Consider the following 19,145-nt stretch of genomic DNA (forward strand, 5'->3'; position numbering starts at 1 on the left):
TCTTTCCCCCCTCCTCAAAGTATTTGTCACATACTGTAAGAGAACAAGTAGCCGAACACCTGAAGGCGGCGTCTAAAGAGGAATCAGCCTCGAATCCTTTCGTAGCTGCAAATGGTCTAAGTTCAACTCTCCTTGAATGCTGTTAACCCTTTTTCCAAGTCTAGCCAGGTGTTCACCTTTAGTTGAGAAGGTTCCTGTGCCTGGCCTTAGCAGCAATAAATCAGTTTAATTGGACTTTCACACATGGACCTGATCTTTCATGCCTGATACGTACTACTACACAGATGTGTCAAACTGTTTGCTAAATCTACACTACCATTAATCTTCTCATCGTTTTCATCACCAATCTCTTTCCACTTATGACTGTATGACTGTAACTTTTTGTTGCTATCATTAAGGGTTAAATTGCAACCTATGCCCATCATTTGTGTTGTAAATGTTGTACCTTTGATGAAGGTATTTTTTTTTCTTTTTCTTTTATGTACACTGAGAGCATATGCACCAAGACAAATTCCCTGTGTGTCCAATCACACTTGGCTAATAAATTCTATTCTATTCTATTCTATTCTATTCTATTCTATTCTATTCTATTCTACTCTACTCTACTCTACTCTACTCTACTCTACTCTACTCTACTCTACTCTACTCTACTCTACTCTACTCTACTCTACTCTCTTCTCTTCTCTTTTATGTACACTGAGAGCTTATACACCAAATCAAATTCCTTGTGTGTCCAATCACACTTGGCCAATAAATTCTATTCTATTCTACTCTACTCTACTCTACTCTACTCTACTCTACTCTACTCTACTCTATTCTATTCTCTTTTATGTACACTGAGAGCTTATGCACCAAATCAAATTCCTTGTGTGTCCAATCACACTTGGCCAATAAATTCTATTCTATTCTATGTACTACTACATAGATGGTGGTATGGTGATTTTTTTTCAAATGTCGACCGACGTGAAGCCAGTACCGATCTTCTGGGTCTCAGGAAGTGGCTCTGACAATGGGACCAAGTGGTGGTGTTGACGCCAGGCTAACCAGGCAGATTAGGATCTAGTCCTCATGATGTTGGGGGAAAGGGGAGGCAGGTTGTGGTTGTACTCATGAGAAAGTGTGATTCACACCGCCAAGAATACCCAGGAGGAAGGAGGCTGCCTAGACTATATTTTTGGGACTAAGTCTTTGTGCAAACTGGGGAGCTGACTCACTTCTTCTCTCTTCTTTGTTCCACAGTGGACATCAGGGAAATTAAACAGATCCGGCCTGGGAAAAATTCCAGGGATTTTGAACGTTACCCGGAAGAAGCCCGGAAGCTGGACTCAGCGTTATGTTTTGTTATCCTGTACGGAATGGACTTCCGGTTGAAGACACTGAGTGTTGCTGGTCAGTGGAGGGTAATGTAATGTTTTTGAGTGGGGGGTGGGGGGGGGCACACAGTCAGAAGGGTCAAAGCTGAATCCCCTGATCCCACAGAACAATACCCACCCACCCCCGGCAGCCTTGAAGGCCACTCCACAAATCCCCAGTTACTAACACCGTTGTAACGCTAGGAGTTAAAAGCACACAACCGAAGGGTGTTTGATTCGTTGTTCTTAATTTTAGCCAGAGGTAGTTAGCCTTAGGATAAAACAGGCTATCTTGGCAATACAGGTAATCCTTGGTCACTGCACAACTGGTTGCAAGTTGAGGACTACCTGTATTAAATTTTAGTACAGTATTTTTTTTTAATTTGCATTTATATCCCGCCCTTCTCCGAAAACTCAGGGCGGCTTACACTATGTTAGCAATAGTCTTCATCCATTTGTATATTATATACAAAATCAACTTATTGCCCCCAACAATCTGGGTCCTCATTTTACCTACCTTATAAAGGATGGAAGGCTGAGTCGACCTTGGGCCTGGTGGGACTTGAACCTGCAGTAATTGCAAGCAGCTGCTGTTAATAACGGACTGCATTAGTCTGTTGAGCCACCAGAGGCCCCATTAATAAATGTAATAGTATTAAATGTAATCAACAGTAAATATTTAAATGAGGTATTCTCTGAGCTTGGTTGTTTTCTTGCAGACGTGTCATTACCCAACTAAGTAACATCATCAGTGCTAGAAGGGAGTGAGGTTTGCAGGGAGGAGGAGGAGGAGGAAGAGAAGGAGGAGGAGGACGAAAACAACTGTAGGGTCCTTGGTGCTCTCTGAGTTTGGTTGTTTTCTTGCGGATGTTTTATTACCCAACTAGGTAACAGCATCTGCATAAGCTCACAGAGTACCAAGCAGCCCACAGTCACCTTCCTCCTCCTCCTTCCTCCTCCCCCTTTCCATAAACCCCACTCCCTTCTTCTACTACTGCTGATGATGTTACCTAGTTGGGTCATGAAATGTCTGCAAAAGAACAACCAAGCTCATAGAGCACCAAGGACCCCACAGTTGTCATCCTCCTCCTCTTCCTCTTTTTCCTCTCCACACACCCCATTCCCTTTCAGCATTGATGACGTTACCTAGTTGGGTCATGAAACGTCTGCAAGAAAACCACCAAGCTCAGAGAGCACCAAGGACCCCACAGTCATTATCCTCCTCCTCCTCTTCTTCTTCTTCTTCCTCCTCCTCTTCCTCCTCCCTGCAAACCTCTCTCCAATCCTGAGTTACAAATATTCTCCTTTATAATTAAAATGTAGTAAAAAGGATAATAAATAGAATAGAATAGAATAGAATAGAATAGAATTTTTATTGGCCAAGTGTGATTGGACACACAAGGAATTTGTCTTGGTGCAGATGCTCTCAGTGTACATAAAAGAAAAGATACGTTCATCAAGGTACAACATTTACAACACAATTGATGATCAATATATCAATATAAATCATAAGGATTGCCAGCAACAAGTTACAGTCATACAGTCATAAGTGGAAAGAGATTGGTGATGGGAACTATGAGAAGATTAATAGTAGTGCAGATTCAGTAAATAGTCTGACAGTGTTGAGGGAATTATTTGTTTAGCAGAGTGATGGCCTTCGGGAAAAAACTGTTCTTGTGTCTAGTTGTTCTGGTGTGCAGTGCTCTATAGCATCGTTTTGAGGGTAGGAGTTGAAACAGTTTATGTCCAGGATGCGAGGGATCTGCAAATATTTTCACGGCCCTCTTCTTGATTCGTGCAGTATACAGGTCCTCAATGGAAGGCAGGTTGGTAGCAATTATTTTTTCTGCAGTTCTAATTAAATTAATTAATTAATTAATTAATTAAAGATGCCTATGATAATGATACAGAACAGGTCATGGAGATGGGAGCCTTGTATCATGTTATTCTAAGACCAGTTATGCAAAAAGTACCCCTTCATGTCCCAAAGGGGATTTTTCCAAAAGGCCCGACTGGACTTTCATTGTTTTTCCTTGAAGATGTTTCGCTTCTCACCCGAGAAGCTTCCTCGGTTCTGACTGAATGGTGGAGAATGGAACCGAAGAAGCTTCTCGGGTGAGAAGCGAAACGTCTTCAAGGAAAACCAGAGAAAAGTCCAGTTGCCTTCTGGGACCTTCGGGACAACCATGAACTGGATCAGTGGTGGGTTTCTACCGGTTCACCCTAGTTCCAAACCAGCAGCGAAGGTAAGTGAAAAACCACTACTGAAGTAGATGACTTGAGAATTTCCGAAGACATTTTACCTGTTGATCCCAAAATTAAGACCATGCCTAGAACATTCTTCTCCCAACTTGGTGTTATTATTTTATTATTATTATTATTTATTAGATTTCTATACTGCCCTTCTCCCGAAGGACTCAGGGCGGTGTACAGCCAGAATAAAAACCCAAACAATACAATATACAATTAAAACAAAATTAAAAAACTTATTATACAATTGGCCGAAAACTTTAAAACATTTAAAATTCTAAAAACCCATTAAAATTCATATAAAATTTAGAAATATAAAATATAAAATGTTGCAGTTTTTATGTTGCTTACCTGAATTATTATATGCAAAAACATATCTGGGACGTATTTGAAGTATTTGGAATATTTTCCTTAAATATGTTTCCTGATGAGTTGAGATAGCAGATTTGGGGAATTATCGCCCCACATCTGGAACGCATAAATGGGGGAAGTCTGGCTGGATGTAATTGTGGAGTCGGTTGCAACCTTCCCTGATCTAATTGCTGTTTTTAGCCCTTTTCTCTCTGATTACATCCTGCTCAAAGTAAGGGAGATGACACATCGCCTCTCCTACTAATAGCTTGCTATCACGTTTCTTAAATTACACCCACGTTTGTTGTGGTTTTCCCAGCGTCAGCAGAAAAGAGAGCGGCCCTCTTCAGATATCTTGACACGTGGTCCTCCACTTACGGCCACAATTGGAACCAGCGTCTCCATTGCTAAGCAAGGAGGTTAGGAGAATCGTGTCCACTTTTCCGGCCTGTTTTTGAAGTCGTTGTTAAGTGAATTTTAAAAGCTGGACAAGTGATGTACAGGCAGGCCTTGGCCTCAACTGAGTTCAAAATTTCCATTGCTAAGCAAGAAAATGACTGTTTTTCACACTTACGACCGTTGTAGCATTCTCCACGGTCACATTCAACCGCTTGGCATATTTATGACGGCTGCAGGGTCCCAGGGTCACGTGATCCCCTTTTGCGAGCCTCCAATGAGCAAAGTCAAGCTGGATTCACATAACAACTGGGTGACTAACTTAGCAACTGCAGTGATTCACTTAACAACCGTGGCAAGAAAGGTCATAAAAATGGGCAAAATTCACTTAACCACACAAATTTTGGGCTCAATTGTCGTCATAAATCCAGGACTACCTGTAATCCAAACTTATTTAATTCTGCTTATTTGTTCTAATATTTTAGGAAATATTTCATTACCGTGGTTTTTTTTAATCGCTTGATTTAATTTCAGACTTCCGACTTGTACAGGTAATCCTCGATTTATGACCACGATTGAACCCAAAATTGCTGTTGTGAAGCGAGACATTGGTTAAGGGAGTTTTGCCCCATTTTATGACCTTTCCTGCCACCGTTGTTAAGTGAATCACTGCAGCTGATAGGTTAGTAACCCGGTTGTTAAGTGAATTTGGCTTCCCTGTTGACTTTGCTTGTTGGAAGGTCGCAAAAATTGACCACGTGACCCCGGGACACGGCAACCGTCATAAATATGAACCAGTTGCATCCGAATGTAAATCGTGTGACCATGGGAATGTTGTCACGGTCGTAAGTGTGGATAACGATCATAACTCACTCTTTTCAGTGCCCTCATAACGCTGAACGGTCACTAAATGAACTGTCGTAAGTTGAGGACTACCTGTATCTATCTATCTCCTGCTTATGCAGGGAGTCCTCAATTTATAGCCATTTGTTTAGTGACCATTTGTGACATGACCCTGGGACACTGCGACCATCATAAATATGAGCCAGTTCCCAAGCCTCTGAATTTTGATCACATGATCATAGGGATGCTACAAAGGTCGTAACTGTGAACAATGGTCAGAGGTCCCTTTTTCTCAGCACCGTTGTAACTTTGAATGGTCACTAAATGAACTGTTGTAAGTCGAGGACCGCCTGAAGTTGTGAGTGTGGCTTACTTTTTGTTCTTGAATCTGTTTTTTTTTTTTTTTTTTTTGCAAGGCCTCCGTGGCTTTGAATCGTGGCCTCGTTAAGCAAATTGAGTTCCTTCCGTTGACTGCTTGTCAGAAGCTGGTTGGGAAATGGTGATTACATGACTTCATAAATTATATGCTGGTTGCCCAGCGCCTGAATTTTAATCATGTGGCCATGGGGATGCTGCAATGGTCGTAAGTGTGAGGACTGATCTTATGTTATTTTTTTGTAAGTTTAAACGGTCAGTAAACAAATTAGTGTATGTCGAGAACTTCCTGTATTACTCTACACAGGCAAGCTAGAGTTTTGTGACCCCTAGAACAGGGGTCTGCAAACTTGGCTCTTTTAAGACTGGTGGACTTCAACTCCCAGAATTCCTCAGCTTTGCTGGCTGGGAGTTGAAGTCCACCAGTCTTAAAAGAGCCAAGTTTGCAGACCCCTGCCCTAGAACATTCTAACATAATTTATTAGGGCGTAAAATTTTACAGTTTATAGTCCTCTTAGCATCATCATCTCCTTATAATAAACTTTCCAGGATTTTAACAGCGATGAGTTAACCCTATTAATCCCCATTTTTGTTTGCTTTGAAATCTTTATCTGCCTTTTTTCCATGGGTTCAGCAGAAGGAAGCATCTGTGGACTTCCCTAAAGCCGGGTGATTAAATACATTGACTTTTGAAGAGTAGCAGTCAGATTCCTTAGCAGGTCAATCGTTTGTGGCATTTTTGAGAACAGGACTTTTCTGCAGGGGAAAAAAAAAAAAACCAGGCAAAACCACAAATCTTAAAACGAGCTGAATGTTTTTGGCAAGCAAGAAAAATGAGCTGATGAATTTTCACAGGGAGAAAAATAACCCTAAAAAGATTTTGAGTTTTGTAAGGAGTTAAATCAATGCTTCTCAATCTCTGTCACTTTAAGATGGGTGGACTTTAACTCCCACAATTCCCTAACCAGCTGGGGAATTCTGGGAGTTGAAGTCCACCCATCTTAAAGTGGCTGAGATGGACTGTAACTCCTCTTCTACAATTGAGATAAAGTCCTAGAGACGCCTTATAGAAAGAGCATTTCTAGCTGACTCGGGAATTCTGGGAGTTATTTATTTATTTTTATTTATTTATTAATCATACTTTTATACCGCACCATCTCCCGTAGGACTCAGGGCGGTTCACAGGCATATTAAAATACAACAATAATAAATAAGCAATTAAAAACCCAATTAAAACAAAATATTATAATAGCCAAATCACTAAAACGGTAAAGACCGGTTAAAACCCATTAAAATTTGACTAAAAATGTTTTATTCTTAGGCTAGTCCAGCTCGCTGAAATAATAAAGTCTTCAGTTCACGTCTGAAGGCCTGGAGGTCAGGGAGTTGCTGTAACCCTGGAGGAAGCTCGTTCCACAGGGCCGGTGCTGCCACAGAGAAGGCCCTCCCCCTGGGGGTCGCCAACCTACATTGCTTGGTCGACGGCACCTGGAGGAGGCCCGCTCTGTGGGAGCGCACCGGTCGTTGGGAGGCAATCGGCAGCAGAAGGCGGTCTTGTAGATATCCCGGTCCTAAGCCATGGAAGTCCACAGGTCTTAAAGGGGCCATAGTTGTCCACCCCTGCCTTATAGCAGGGGTCTGCAAACTTGGCTCTTTTAAGACTGGTGGACTTCAACTCCCAGAGTTCCTCAGCCAACTCTGGGAGTTGAAGTCCACCAGTCTTAAAAGAGCCAAGTTTGCAGACCCCTGCCTTATAGGGTTGATAGGTATGTTATTTGGGAATGACATTGAACAGCAGAAAATGCTATTCCAAGCTTCCCAACCAGAGTCCCTCTAGAAGGGACCCGGAGGTTCTTGTAATCCCAGGCACCACATGAAGACCTCATCTCCTGGTAGACATCCAAACAAAGAAAAGATTCCAACTTCTGAACATCTTAGAAGGCCTCTGGCTCAAAAGTCTACAAGGTTTGATGATGTATTTGTTGAACAGCTTCAACTGGGAATAAGCCTCCCTTATTCCTAGACAAATATTTGACTTATGGGGCAGGGAGTCCCAACGGAACAGATGCCTTTTCAGGAGAAGGAGTAAGATAGACATGTTTCTTGGTCCAGGGGTCTCCAACCTTGGTCCCTTTAAGACTTGTGGACTTCAACTCCCAGAGTTCCTCAGCCAGTTGAAGTCCACAAGTCTTAAAGGGACCAAAGTTGGAGACCCCTGTCTTGGTCAACCAAGATCAGAACTAGCTAGGAGACCTGTAAATCTTTTACAGAGCCCTTATTTGGATTTAATTTATGTACAGATAGTCCTTTGTCTTGCAGCAGTTTGTTTAAGGACTGCTGGAAATGATAACAGCACTGAAAATAGTGATTTATGAGTGATTTTTTTTTCCACACTTATGACCGTGATCAAAATTTAGAAGCTTGGCAACTGACTCATATTTATCCCCTTTTGGGACCTTCTGACAAGCAAAGTCCATGGGGAAGCCGGATTCACTTACCTTGCTACTAACTTAACAACTGCAGTGGCTCACTTAGCAACGGTGGCAAGAAAGGTCGTAGAACGAGGCAAAATTCACTTGACTGACTGTTTCATTAAGCAAGAGAAATTTTGGGCTCCTTTATCGTCATAAATCGAGGACTACCTGTAATCCAAACGTATTTAATTCTGCCGATTTGTTCCGATATTTTAGGAAAGGGAATTTCACTGCCATGCCATGTTTGTGTTTTTTTAATCGGTCGGTTTAATCTCACACTTTAGACCTGCCGTTCTTCGTCTGGTTTGCTTTTCGCTCTTGAATCTGTTCTTGGCAAGGCCCTCCGTGGCTCTCGGTGGCTTTTAGCCAAGACAAATAAACTTCCCGTGACTAACTCAACAGAGAGAGAGAGAGAGAGAGGGGTGTGGTGTACCTGAGTGCAGTTTTAAGGCATTGTTTTTAAGACAGAATCTGCCTTCTTTCCAGTTTTCCCTCCACCGGGCAATTCTCTTTGCAGAATATCAAATGCTCCAATTCCTCCGTAAAGGAACGTTTGGATCTGTAATGCTGCATCATTGGAAAAAAATGAATTTATGGAATCATTTATTTAGAGAAGGTGTAAGACCGTGATGGCAAACCTATGACATGTGTGCCACAGGTGGTACGAAGAGCCCTCTCTGCGGGTACGCCAGCAAAGCGTACAGCCCAGCTCCACTGCACATGTGTACATGTCTCCCTCCAGCCAGCTGGTCTTCAGGTCTCTGCCGCGCCCGCGCAGGGAGCAGGGCGCACGTAGGGGACATGCACGCCAATGCGCAGGGGGTGCTCCCATTGGATTATGGGGGTTCACAGGTGCCCCGTTTTGGGCCTGGAAGGCATCCTGCATCAACCTGGAAGCCAAAACGGGGCATGGGGAAAGGGCACATGCGTGGGGATGCACACACATGTGTGGGGTGGGGTATATGTGCAGGGGGTGCTTGCATTGCATTTTGGGGGTTCGTGCACGCGCGCATACATTTGCTCGCATGCCCATGCATTTTGGGCACTCGGCACCAAAAAAGTTAACCCACACTTGCGTAAGGCCTCCCCATTTTTGTTTATTATTTTATTTTTTTAATTTATATCCCGCCCTTCTCCGAAGACTCAGGGCGGCTTACATTGTGTAAGGCAATAGTCTCATTCTATTTGTATATTATATACACAGTCAACTTATTGCCCCCCCAACAATCTGGGTCCTCATTTTACCTACCTTATAAAGGGTGGAAGGCTGAGTCAACCTTGGGCCTAGTGGGACTCGAACCTGCAGTAATTGACAAATTGTGATTCTGGGCGACATACAGGCAGAAGTTGGGTCTGGAATTTCTGGTGCCAAACAAGGCGGCTTGTTCAGTGAATCAAGCCCAATTTTATGGCCTTTTTCCCATGGTCGTTAAGCAGATCATTATGGTTAATGAATCAGGAGGTTGTTAAGTGAATCCACCTTCCCTCATTGACTCTGCTCATTGGCTGGGAAGGTCGCAAGTGGAGGTCATGTACATGCCACTTGCCAAGTACTCGAATTTTCATTACAACTATGCCAAAAATGTCATAAAATTGGGTACAACCGCAACAACGACAGGGAGTCCTTAACTTACGACCACAATCGAGCCCAAAATTTCTGTTGCTGAGCGAGTCAGTTGCTTGTTAAGTGAATTTTGCCCTGTTTTACCACCTTCCTGGCCACCTTAAGTGAACGACTGCAGCTGTTAATTCAGTCGCCCCGTTTATTTATTTATTTATTTATTTATTTATTTAATTAAACTTTTATACCGCCCTTCTCTCGAAGGACTCAGGGCGGTGTACAGCCTTCATTTAAAACAATTAATGTACATATTAAAATAACAATTAAAAAGCTTATTCAATAAAAGACCGAAATTAAAACCGTCCAATTGACCATATAAAATACCCAGTAAAATTACAGTTAAAAATTTAAAATTTAGAATTTAAAAATCAGGCCAGTCCCGCTTGGATAAATAAATAAGTTTTCAGTTCCCGGCGAAAGGTCCGAAGGTCAGGCAATTGGCGTAAACCGGGGGGAAGTTCGTTCCAGAGGGTAGGTGCTCCCAGAGAGAAGGACCTTCCCCTGGGGGCCGCCAGCCGACACTGCTTGGCGGACGGCACCCTGAGAAGACCCTCTCTGTGTGAGTGTACGGGTCGGTGGGAGGCATGAGATAACAGCAGGCAGTCCCGTAAGTACCCGGGCCCTAAGCCATGGAGCGTTGTTAAGTGAACCTTGCTTCCCCAGGGATTTTGCTTGTCAGAAGGTCGCAAAAGTGAATCACGTGACCCCGGGATGGTGCGGCTGTCGTAAATGTGAGCCCGTTGCCAAGCATCTGAATTTGGAACACATGACGGTCGTAGGCCACGGTCAATGCTGCAATGATTGTAGTTGTGAAAAATGGTTGTAAGTCCAGTGCCGTTGCTACTTTGAATGGTCACTAAACGAATGGTTGTGCTCTTTTCAATCTGTCGGTCATTTACACTCTGAGAGTCATTAAAAACACCTGGAGGTTCACCTCCATAGACATCTTCCTTGGCAGTAGCAGATTTTTTTAAAAAATAAAAATGGATAAGACCAACAAACTAGGAATTGATTGTGATTAAAAAATTAAATGATGAACACAAGGTCATTTCTCACAACCTGATAAACCAGGGGTCTCCAACCTTGGCAACTTTAAGATTTGTGAACTTCAACTCTCAGAGTTCCTCAGCCAGCTTTGCTGGCTGAGGAACTCTGGGAGTTGAAGTCCACAAGTCTTAAAGTTGCCAAGGTTGGAGACCCCTGTGTTAGACTATTGGCTGAAACAGGACATGGGTCAGTCTCTTCCAGGAACCTGGCTGGAGCCCTGATAGCTTAATATCATATGGTTTATTTCTTGAAACATCTCAAGACCTATGAATGTAGGAATGGGATTTGGTTAACTAGGGATATAATTTAGCATGTTAGTGAAGCTAGACATGCAAGTAGATACTGAATGTGAGTGTTCTGTCCTCCTCCGCCTCCATCCGAATGATGGCTTAATTAGCTGGCACTATCAGCTCTGGCGGCAAAAGAGCCAGCGTCTGCCAAGAGCCCTCGTTATCTTCCACGACGCTGGTGAGTCACAAACTTCAGCTCTAGTCAGTCAGTGGATTTGCCTGTTACAAAGAGACACAGCAGCTCTGGCTGCCTTTTATATCCTGTGGGGTGTGGCTCCATGACTCAGCACTTCCTAGGCTTGCCCCACCCTTGCTTCTGTTGTTCCATCCTCTCCTGCCTACGAAACCAAGCCTGATTGCCGTCAGCTGGGTCTGCAGGCGTGGCCTGGGCGGGGTGGGGGGAAGAGTCAGGAGATGGAGGCCTCATTATTTCTTCCACCTGGCCTGCTTCTGGCTCCTGGAGCTGAGATAGGGGAGCCGGTGCTCCTGAGATAAAGTCCTGACGGCCCTTCCCCCTCACTTTCCAAGTCACTTTCTGGCAGCAGGCCCAGCTCGGGGGGCGCAGACACAACAGTGAGGAACAAAGTCTTAAGCTCTGGCCAAGATGAAGATTCAGAGATAGTAATACCCCTTAGACTTATATACCGCTTTACAGGGCTTTTATAGCCCCCTCTAAGCAGTTTACAGAGTCAGCCTCTTGCTCCCAACAATCTGGGTCCTCATTTTACCCACCTCAGAAGGATGGAAGGCTGAGTCAACCTTCAGTCAATCAGGATTGAACTCCTGGCAATGAGCAGAGTCAGCCTGCACTACTGCATTCTAACCACTATGCCACCACAGCTGTCCCTCCCTCCCTCCCTCCCTCCCTCCCTTCCTTCCTTCCTTCCTTCCTTCCTTCCAGTAACACTTAGACTTATATACTGCTTCATGGTGCTTTCCAGCCCTCTCTAAGCGGTGTACAGAGTCAGCAATCTGGCTCCTCATTTAACCCACCTCGGAAAGATGGAAGAATGAATCAACCTTGAGCCTGGTGAGATTCGAACTGCCAAACTGCAGGCAGCCGGCAGTCAGCAAAAGTAGCCTGCAGTACTGCACTTTAACCACTGGTGCCGCTGTGGCTCAGATCACCTTTCCTTTCAGCCAGGGTCTCCAGGATAAGTCCATCCATCGATTGTCCTCCGTCTCTTTTTGTTGTCTTTGTCTTCTTCAGCTTTTTGCGAGGATGACGTGACCCTCTGGGTGGCCGGGTTGAACTGGCTGGTGACAGATACGCAGCGGTCACCGACGCCTCTGCAGATTGAAAGGTATGGGCCAGCAGGAGGAAAAAATGGGTAGAGCACAAAGCGTCACCGAATTTGGAGCAAATGATTCCACGCTACTCAATCGGGTGCTTACTTGGAGCAGACTCTCCAGCCCAGGGGTCTCCAACCTTGGCAACTTTAAGACCTGTGGACTTCAACTTCCAAGCAAAGCTGGCTTGAGGAATTCTGGGAATTGAAGTCCACAGGTCTTAAAGTTGCCAAGGTTGGAGACCTCTGCTCCAGCCTGCCTTTCTTATCCTTGCCCTAGCTTAGGAATGTGTGTTGTCCACACCTGTCCCGAGGCCAAAAAACAGCCTTGATGTTCCTCCTCAAAGTTTTCCAGAGATGAAAGGGTCAATCCTTCAATCAGAATAGAGCTGGAAGGGACCTCAGAGATCTTCTAGCCCAAAGAAGTGGGGGTCCACCTATTCTCCAAAGCACCTGAGGGCAGGACAAGAAGCATCGGATGGAAACTAACCAAGGAAGAAGAGCAACCTAGAACTAAGGAGGAACTTCCTGAGAGAGTGAGGACGATTAACCAGTGGAACAGAAGTTGCCTCCAGACGTTGTAGGTGCTCCATCAATGGAGGTTTTTTTTAAGAAAAGACTGGACAGCTATTTGTCTGAAGTGCTTGAGCAGGGGGGGTGGAGCAGAAGACCTCTGAGGCCCCTTCCAACTTTGTCATTCTGTCATTCTGCCTGTGTAGCTCTTTTGTAAAACTACTTTTGTCTTCCTTCAGGTGGCTGAGGAAGCAGTTCGACTCAATGGACAGATCTAGAGAAGGCAGGTGAGTAGATGAGGACAGTTTTCTCTTGGAAGAACGCAGAGGCTTCCATAGAGGACCTGGCGCTTATTCGGGTCCCTTTTCTTTTTTCTTTTATGCTCTTGACCGGGGTGTGTTAGGCACAAGCAGCCACAGTGAATGGCCTCCAGCAGAAGCTTTACTGCTGAGTTCACTTGAGTTACAAGAATCTGGCCCGACTGACCGCACTCGCTTGGTTGGAGAAAGGTTCACAGATTCTGGGGGAGGTCTAGTTTGTTGCGGTTTCTGTAGTGGGGGCTTTCTTGGTGCTTGGTGGTTCTCTTGCAGAGGTTTCATGACCCAAATAGGGAACAGCATCAGTGCTGGAAGGGTGTGGAGTTTCTGGGGAGGAGGAGGAAGAGGAGGAGGAGGAGGACTGTGGGATACCTGGTACTCTCTGAGCTGGATGGTTCTCTTGCAGATATTTCGTTACCAAACTAGGTAACATCATCCGTGCTAGAAGGGAGGGAGGAAGAAGGTGGGAGGAGAAGGAGGAGGACTGTGGGGTTATTGTGTCTGCGCCCCCCGAGCCGGGGCCCCTGCCAGAAAGTGACTTGGAAAGTGAGGGGGAAGGGCCGCCAGGACTTACCTCGGGAGTACCGGCTTCCCTGGCTCAGCTCCAGGAGCCAGAAGCAGGCCAGGTGGAGGAGATAACGAGGCCTCCGTCCCCTGACTCTTTCCCCCCACGCCTCCAGACCCAGCTGATGGCAATCAGGCCTGGCTGGACCCTAGGTTTCGTAGGCAGGAGAGGCGGGAACAACAGAAGCAGGGGTGGGGCAGGCCTAGGAAGTGCTGAGTCATGGAGCCACACCCCACAGGATATAAAAGCAGCAAGGGCTGCTATGCCTCTTCGTAGCAGGCAAATCAACTGCTTGACTAGAGCTGAAGTACTGTTTGTTGACTCATCGGCATCAAGGGAGATAACAGAGACACTTGGCAGACGCTCGGTGGTTTGCTGCCAGAGCTGATAGTGCCGGCTAAATAAGTCATCGCTCGGATTGAGGCGAGGGGGACAGAACAGGGGTCCTTCCAGCTCTCTGAGCTTGTTTGTTTTCTTGCAGACATTTCATGACTAACATCGTCAATACTAGGAGTTTGTGGAGAGGAGGAGGAGGAGGACTGTGGGGTCCTTGGTGCTCTCTGAGTTGGGTGGTTTTCTTGCAGACGTTTCATGACCCAACTAGGTAACATCCTCAGTGCTAGAAGGGGGTGGGGTTTATTTACAAGTAGCTTGCCTTGCCAGTGTTGGTGAGATTGTTGCTTTCTTCTTAGCAGTTCCTTGATTAGGCTGTTTTTTCGCTGTGTGATTGTTTGTCTGAGTTTGTTGTTCCTTGATTGGGATATTGTTTACTGCTTGATTGTTGGTCTGGTGTTAAACAGTAAACCACAACCTAATCAAGGAACTACCCCGAACGCTCCCACCCATAGTGACAATGCAAGCCATTTATATATAAACAGAGAATGAACCACATCTTTCTAGCACTGATGATGTTACCTAGTTGGGTCATGAAATGTCTGCAAGAAAACAGCCAGGCTCAGAGAGCACCATGGATCCCACAGTACAACTCTGAGCTCTAAATACTCTCTTCTATCATTTTTTTCAGTACAGGGGCTCTAAATTTGCCCCCCTCTTAACCCTTCTTCGAGTCTGCAATTCCTGACTCGGGAATTCTGGGAGTTGAAGTCCACTTGACTTAAAGTTGCCGAGATTAGACATCCTTGCTCCGAATCAAAGACTTCGGAACGAAATAGGAAAAAGCCAAGACATCAGGAAGCTGGGGGCATTGACTGGGTATCCCTCCACCTCACCCCACCCTGTCAAGAAGCCATAAACAGGATGTGGGGCAGGAAAGGGAGGAGGAAATGGGTGTGGAGAGAGGAAGTGGTGTGGAGCTGGAAAAGGAGAAAGCGAGGGTCCAGAAAATTTTATTTTTCAGCCAAAGGTAGAGCACCGAATCGCACATTCAAACCGAGGGGAAACTATGTTTTCTTCCACCAAGGTTACTTAGCAAAAAGTAAAGTTGGAAGGTCTGTTTTTCCGTTTCCCAGGGAGTTAATATTTAACTCAGTTTAATCTCGTTCACATTCTTTTAATCAATTGCTTATTTTAACCCCCTGGTCAAAGGGATTCATTCAAGGCAAAAAGAAAGAAGAAGTCAGAATTAACTTTCTGGGATCTTCTCCAGCAAAGCATCTCTTTGGCTCCTGATGTTCTTCTACCCAGAAAAATTATTCTATTAAAGAATTCGATTATTCTATTGAAAGAATAAGCTCAGGGTTGCTTAGAACGGCTTGGTCCAGGCAGAATTCAACCTGGCCTGGCATCAGGAATGTCACATTGGAAACATCAGCTGTGGCTGTGCAATGGCTCTAGGTGTGGAGGATGACCCCAAAGGCCGTATCCACCCGTTATTTGGTCTTTTAAGTGTATTATGCAACTAATGAGATTCTGATAAAAGAGACTATTTGTAGCTCAGGATTGAACTGGGGGGTCCTTGTTGTTCTCTGAGCTTGGTGGCTTTCTTGCAGATGTTTCATGACCCAGCTAGGGAACAGCATCAGTTCTAAAAGGGAGTGGGGTCGCTCTCTTGTTTATATACAGGTGACAGGCCCTGTCAGTATTGGTGGGAATGTCGTATAGATATCAAACCAACACTGGCAGGGCAAGCCGCTAGCATATAAAAAGAGAGCCAACCACACTCCCTTTTAATACTGATGATGTTACCTAGTTGGGTCATGAAACGTCTGCAAGAAAACCACAAAACACAGAGAGCACTGGTGAGAATGGCTGTCTTGGTAATGAAACCTCTGCAAGAAAGCAGGGAAACAACCTCTAAGGGGAATTAAGAAATATGATTAGATAGATAGATAGATAGATAGATAGATAGATAGATAGATAGATAGATGGATGGATGGATGGATGGATGGATGGATGGATGGATGGATGGATGGATGGATTGGATGATATATTTATTTTTATTTATTTATTTATTTATTTAATCACATTTTTATACCGCCCTATCTCCCGAGGGACTCAGGGCGGTTTACAGCCTATTAAAAACACAAAAACACAGATATAAATACAAAATAAAACACTAATTAAAAAACTTATTAAATAAGGCCAATTTAAAATTATAATTAAAATACAAAAACCCCATTAAAAACTAAATTAAAATTAACATCCTAGGCCAGTCCTGCGCAAATAAATAGATGTGTCTTAAGCTCGCGGCGAAAGGTTCGAAGGTCGGGAAGTTGACGGAGTCCCGGGGGAAGTTCATTCCAGAGGGTGGGAGCCCCCACAGAGAAGGCCCTTCCCCTGGGTGTCGCCAGTCGGCACTGCCTGGCGGACGGCACCCCAAGGAGTCCCTCTCTGTGAGAGCGTACGGGTCGGTGGGAGGCAGTCGGTGGCAGCAGACGGTCCCGTAAGTAACCCGGCTTACGGTATGTATCCATATAGATGGATGGATGGATGGATAGATGATTGGATGATATAGATGGATGGACGGATGGATAGATGATTGGATGATATAGATGGATGGATAGATGATTGGATGATAGATAGATGGATGGATGGATGGATGATTGGATGGATGGATGGATTGACGATTGGATGATATAGATGAATGGATGGATGGATGGATAGATGATTGGATGATGGATGGATGGATGGATGATTGGATGGATGGATGGATGGATGGATGGATGGATGGATGATTGGATGGATGGATGGATGGATGGATGGATGGATGGATGGATGGATGGATAGATAGATAGATGATTGGATGATAGATAGATAGATGGATGGATGGATGAATGATTGGATGGATGGATGGATGGATAGATGATTGTATGATATAGATGGATGGATGGATAGATGATTGGATGATAGATGGATGGACGATTGGATAGATAAGAGATGATGGATGGATGATAGAAATATATAGAGAGAGTGAATTGATGGATGGATGAGATAGGTAGGTTAGATAGATAGACAGACAGACAGACAAACTCAGTGACAATCAACAACACCGTGCTGCAAACCCCTCCCTTTGACTGGGGGTGGGGGGGTGGGGAGAGGTGTGGGTCCTGTCCCAGCCAATCCAGAGGGCACAAGGTTGAAGAAGGTGGCCTTCATGCCCCCCCTCCCCTCCCCTGCCATGAAACGCACACATAGAGACACAGAAGGTGAATGTGCCAAGAGGCTCCTGGGCTGCAGTCCCGGGACAGATGTGTTTGAACAAACAAAGTTGTTATTCAGGAAGGAGCCCCACCTTGCTTGACCTGAATTGCCTCGGCATGAAAAGTCTCAGGTAGGCATACCTGCGGCCTCCTTCCTGCCCCTCCCTCCCTGTCTGAGAGGGATCCAGGTTTTTTTCAAAGGGAAAAGAGATCCTTGGTATTCCTGCATTATTCCCGAGACAGACATACGCAGGGAGGGGATCTGACAGGGGACCCTACGAATAACAAACATCCCCCTATACACACACACACACTCACACACACCTGGCACATCCCGGCCTGCAGTTTAGCTCTTCGAGATTCTTTATATCGTTTCAAATATTTTATTTTATTTCCAAAGTTAAAATGCAAAAACGAAGAAGAAACCGACAGCCCACAAACACTATCTATCTCTATCTGTCTGCCTGCCTGTCTGTCTATATTAAAAAGGGAATTCTTGTTGAAGAATGAATTTTAAACTGGCAGAGAGGGAGAAATTGAGGGCCCAGTTAGTCCTCGCCTTACGACCACAATGGAGCCCCAAATTTCCATTTGCTAAGCGAGACATGAGTTTTGCCCCATTTTATGACATTTCCTGCCGCAGTTGTTAAGTGAAGCGCTGCGCTTGTTAAGTTAGTAACACTGGTTGTTAAGTGAATCTAGTTTCCCTCTTTCTTTTTTTTTTAATTGAAAAAGTTTTACAACAACAATTACATTTTTCCTCTCCCCTCCCCCTCCCCCTCCTTCCCCCCTCCCTCCAAAACCCCCTTTGCCGCCGCGCCCCCCCCCCCGACTTCCCGGAGCAAACACAAGGTATAGTTCAATAAACAAACAGTCATACATTAAATTTTAAAAATCTAACACAATTATAATCCTTCTCTCTCACATAACCAATCTAGTTTCCCTCTTGGCTTGGCTTGTCCAAAGGTCACAAAAGGGGATCATGTGACCCCAGGACATTGCAACGGTCGTAAGTCCATGCCAGTTGCCGAGCAGTGGTGGGTTGCTACTGGTTCACCCCGGATTGGGCAAACCGGTGAGCAGTGGCGGTGGGAGGCTCCGCCCACCCACACCGGACGCTTCTGCGAACGCTCAAAAGCGTTGCGTGCGAGTGAGAGCATGCGCGTGCCCACGAGCAATCCGGTAGCGACGGGTTTTGAAACCCGCCCCTGTTGCCGAGCGTCTGAATTTTGATCATGTGACTGTGGGGAGGCTACAACGGTCGTTAGTACGAAAAAGTCACTTTTCTCAGTGCAGTTGTAACTTTGAATGGTCACTAAACAAACTACTGTAAGTCAAGGACTACCTGAAAAGGAGAAAAAAAAAAAAGAAGAAGCAAGGAACTAACAACCATCAAACACTAGCAATAAAAATAATAAAAATATTCTTGTTGAAGAATGGATCTTAAAATTGAAAGAAGTGGCAGAGATGGCAAAATTGCAGAGTAACAAAAGCTGGAAGGGACCTTGGAGGTCTTCTAGTCCAGCCCCCTATAAATATAGGGTTTCCTATACATTCCTATTGGTATAAAGACAGCGGATTAGATAAGTTTATCACAGGCTATAAACTGTTGGTAGATTTTCTGTTGGCAGTTAAATGCAATAACGAATAGTTAACAGAAGGTTTTGAAGATTAGGTTTACTTGTGAGGTTATCTGTTGACTGCTTTTTTATATAATGAACGGAATTGCTGGTTTGATTTGATTGACAAACTAATCGATTTCCACATCAGGAACTTATTTTTACATGTCGCATTTTTATTAAAAATATAGATTATTTTTAAAAATAAAAAATAAAAAAATAAAATATTTTTATTAAGTATAGA

The 19,145-nt window shown here is 44.6% G+C and overlaps 1 protein-coding gene across 8 annotated transcripts in view; it reads left to right on the forward strand.

Annotated features, from left to right (window-relative positions):
- Positions 1-19,145, forward strand: part of LOC131196239 (1-phosphatidylinositol 4,5-bisphosphate phosphodiesterase gamma-1-like) — a 142,695-nt gene that overhangs the window by 21,387 nt on the left and 102,163 nt on the right. For all 8 annotated transcript variants that reach the window (XM_058178785.1, XM_058178784.1, XM_058178782.1 and 5 more), the window contains 3 exons: positions 1,240-1,389; positions 12,210-12,303; positions 13,041-13,088. In XM_058178785.1, coding sequence (XP_058034768.1) covers positions 1,240-1,389; positions 12,210-12,303; positions 13,041-13,088 — 292 coding nt within the window. The remainder of the gene's footprint in view (positions 1-1,239; positions 1,390-12,209; positions 12,304-13,040; positions 13,089-19,145) is intronic.

Source organism: Ahaetulla prasina, chromosome 3 (assembly GCF_028640845.1).
Source record: "Ahaetulla prasina isolate Xishuangbanna chromosome 3, ASM2864084v1, whole genome shotgun sequence".
NCBI lineage: Eukaryota > Metazoa > Chordata > Lepidosauria > Squamata > Colubridae > Ahaetulla > Ahaetulla prasina.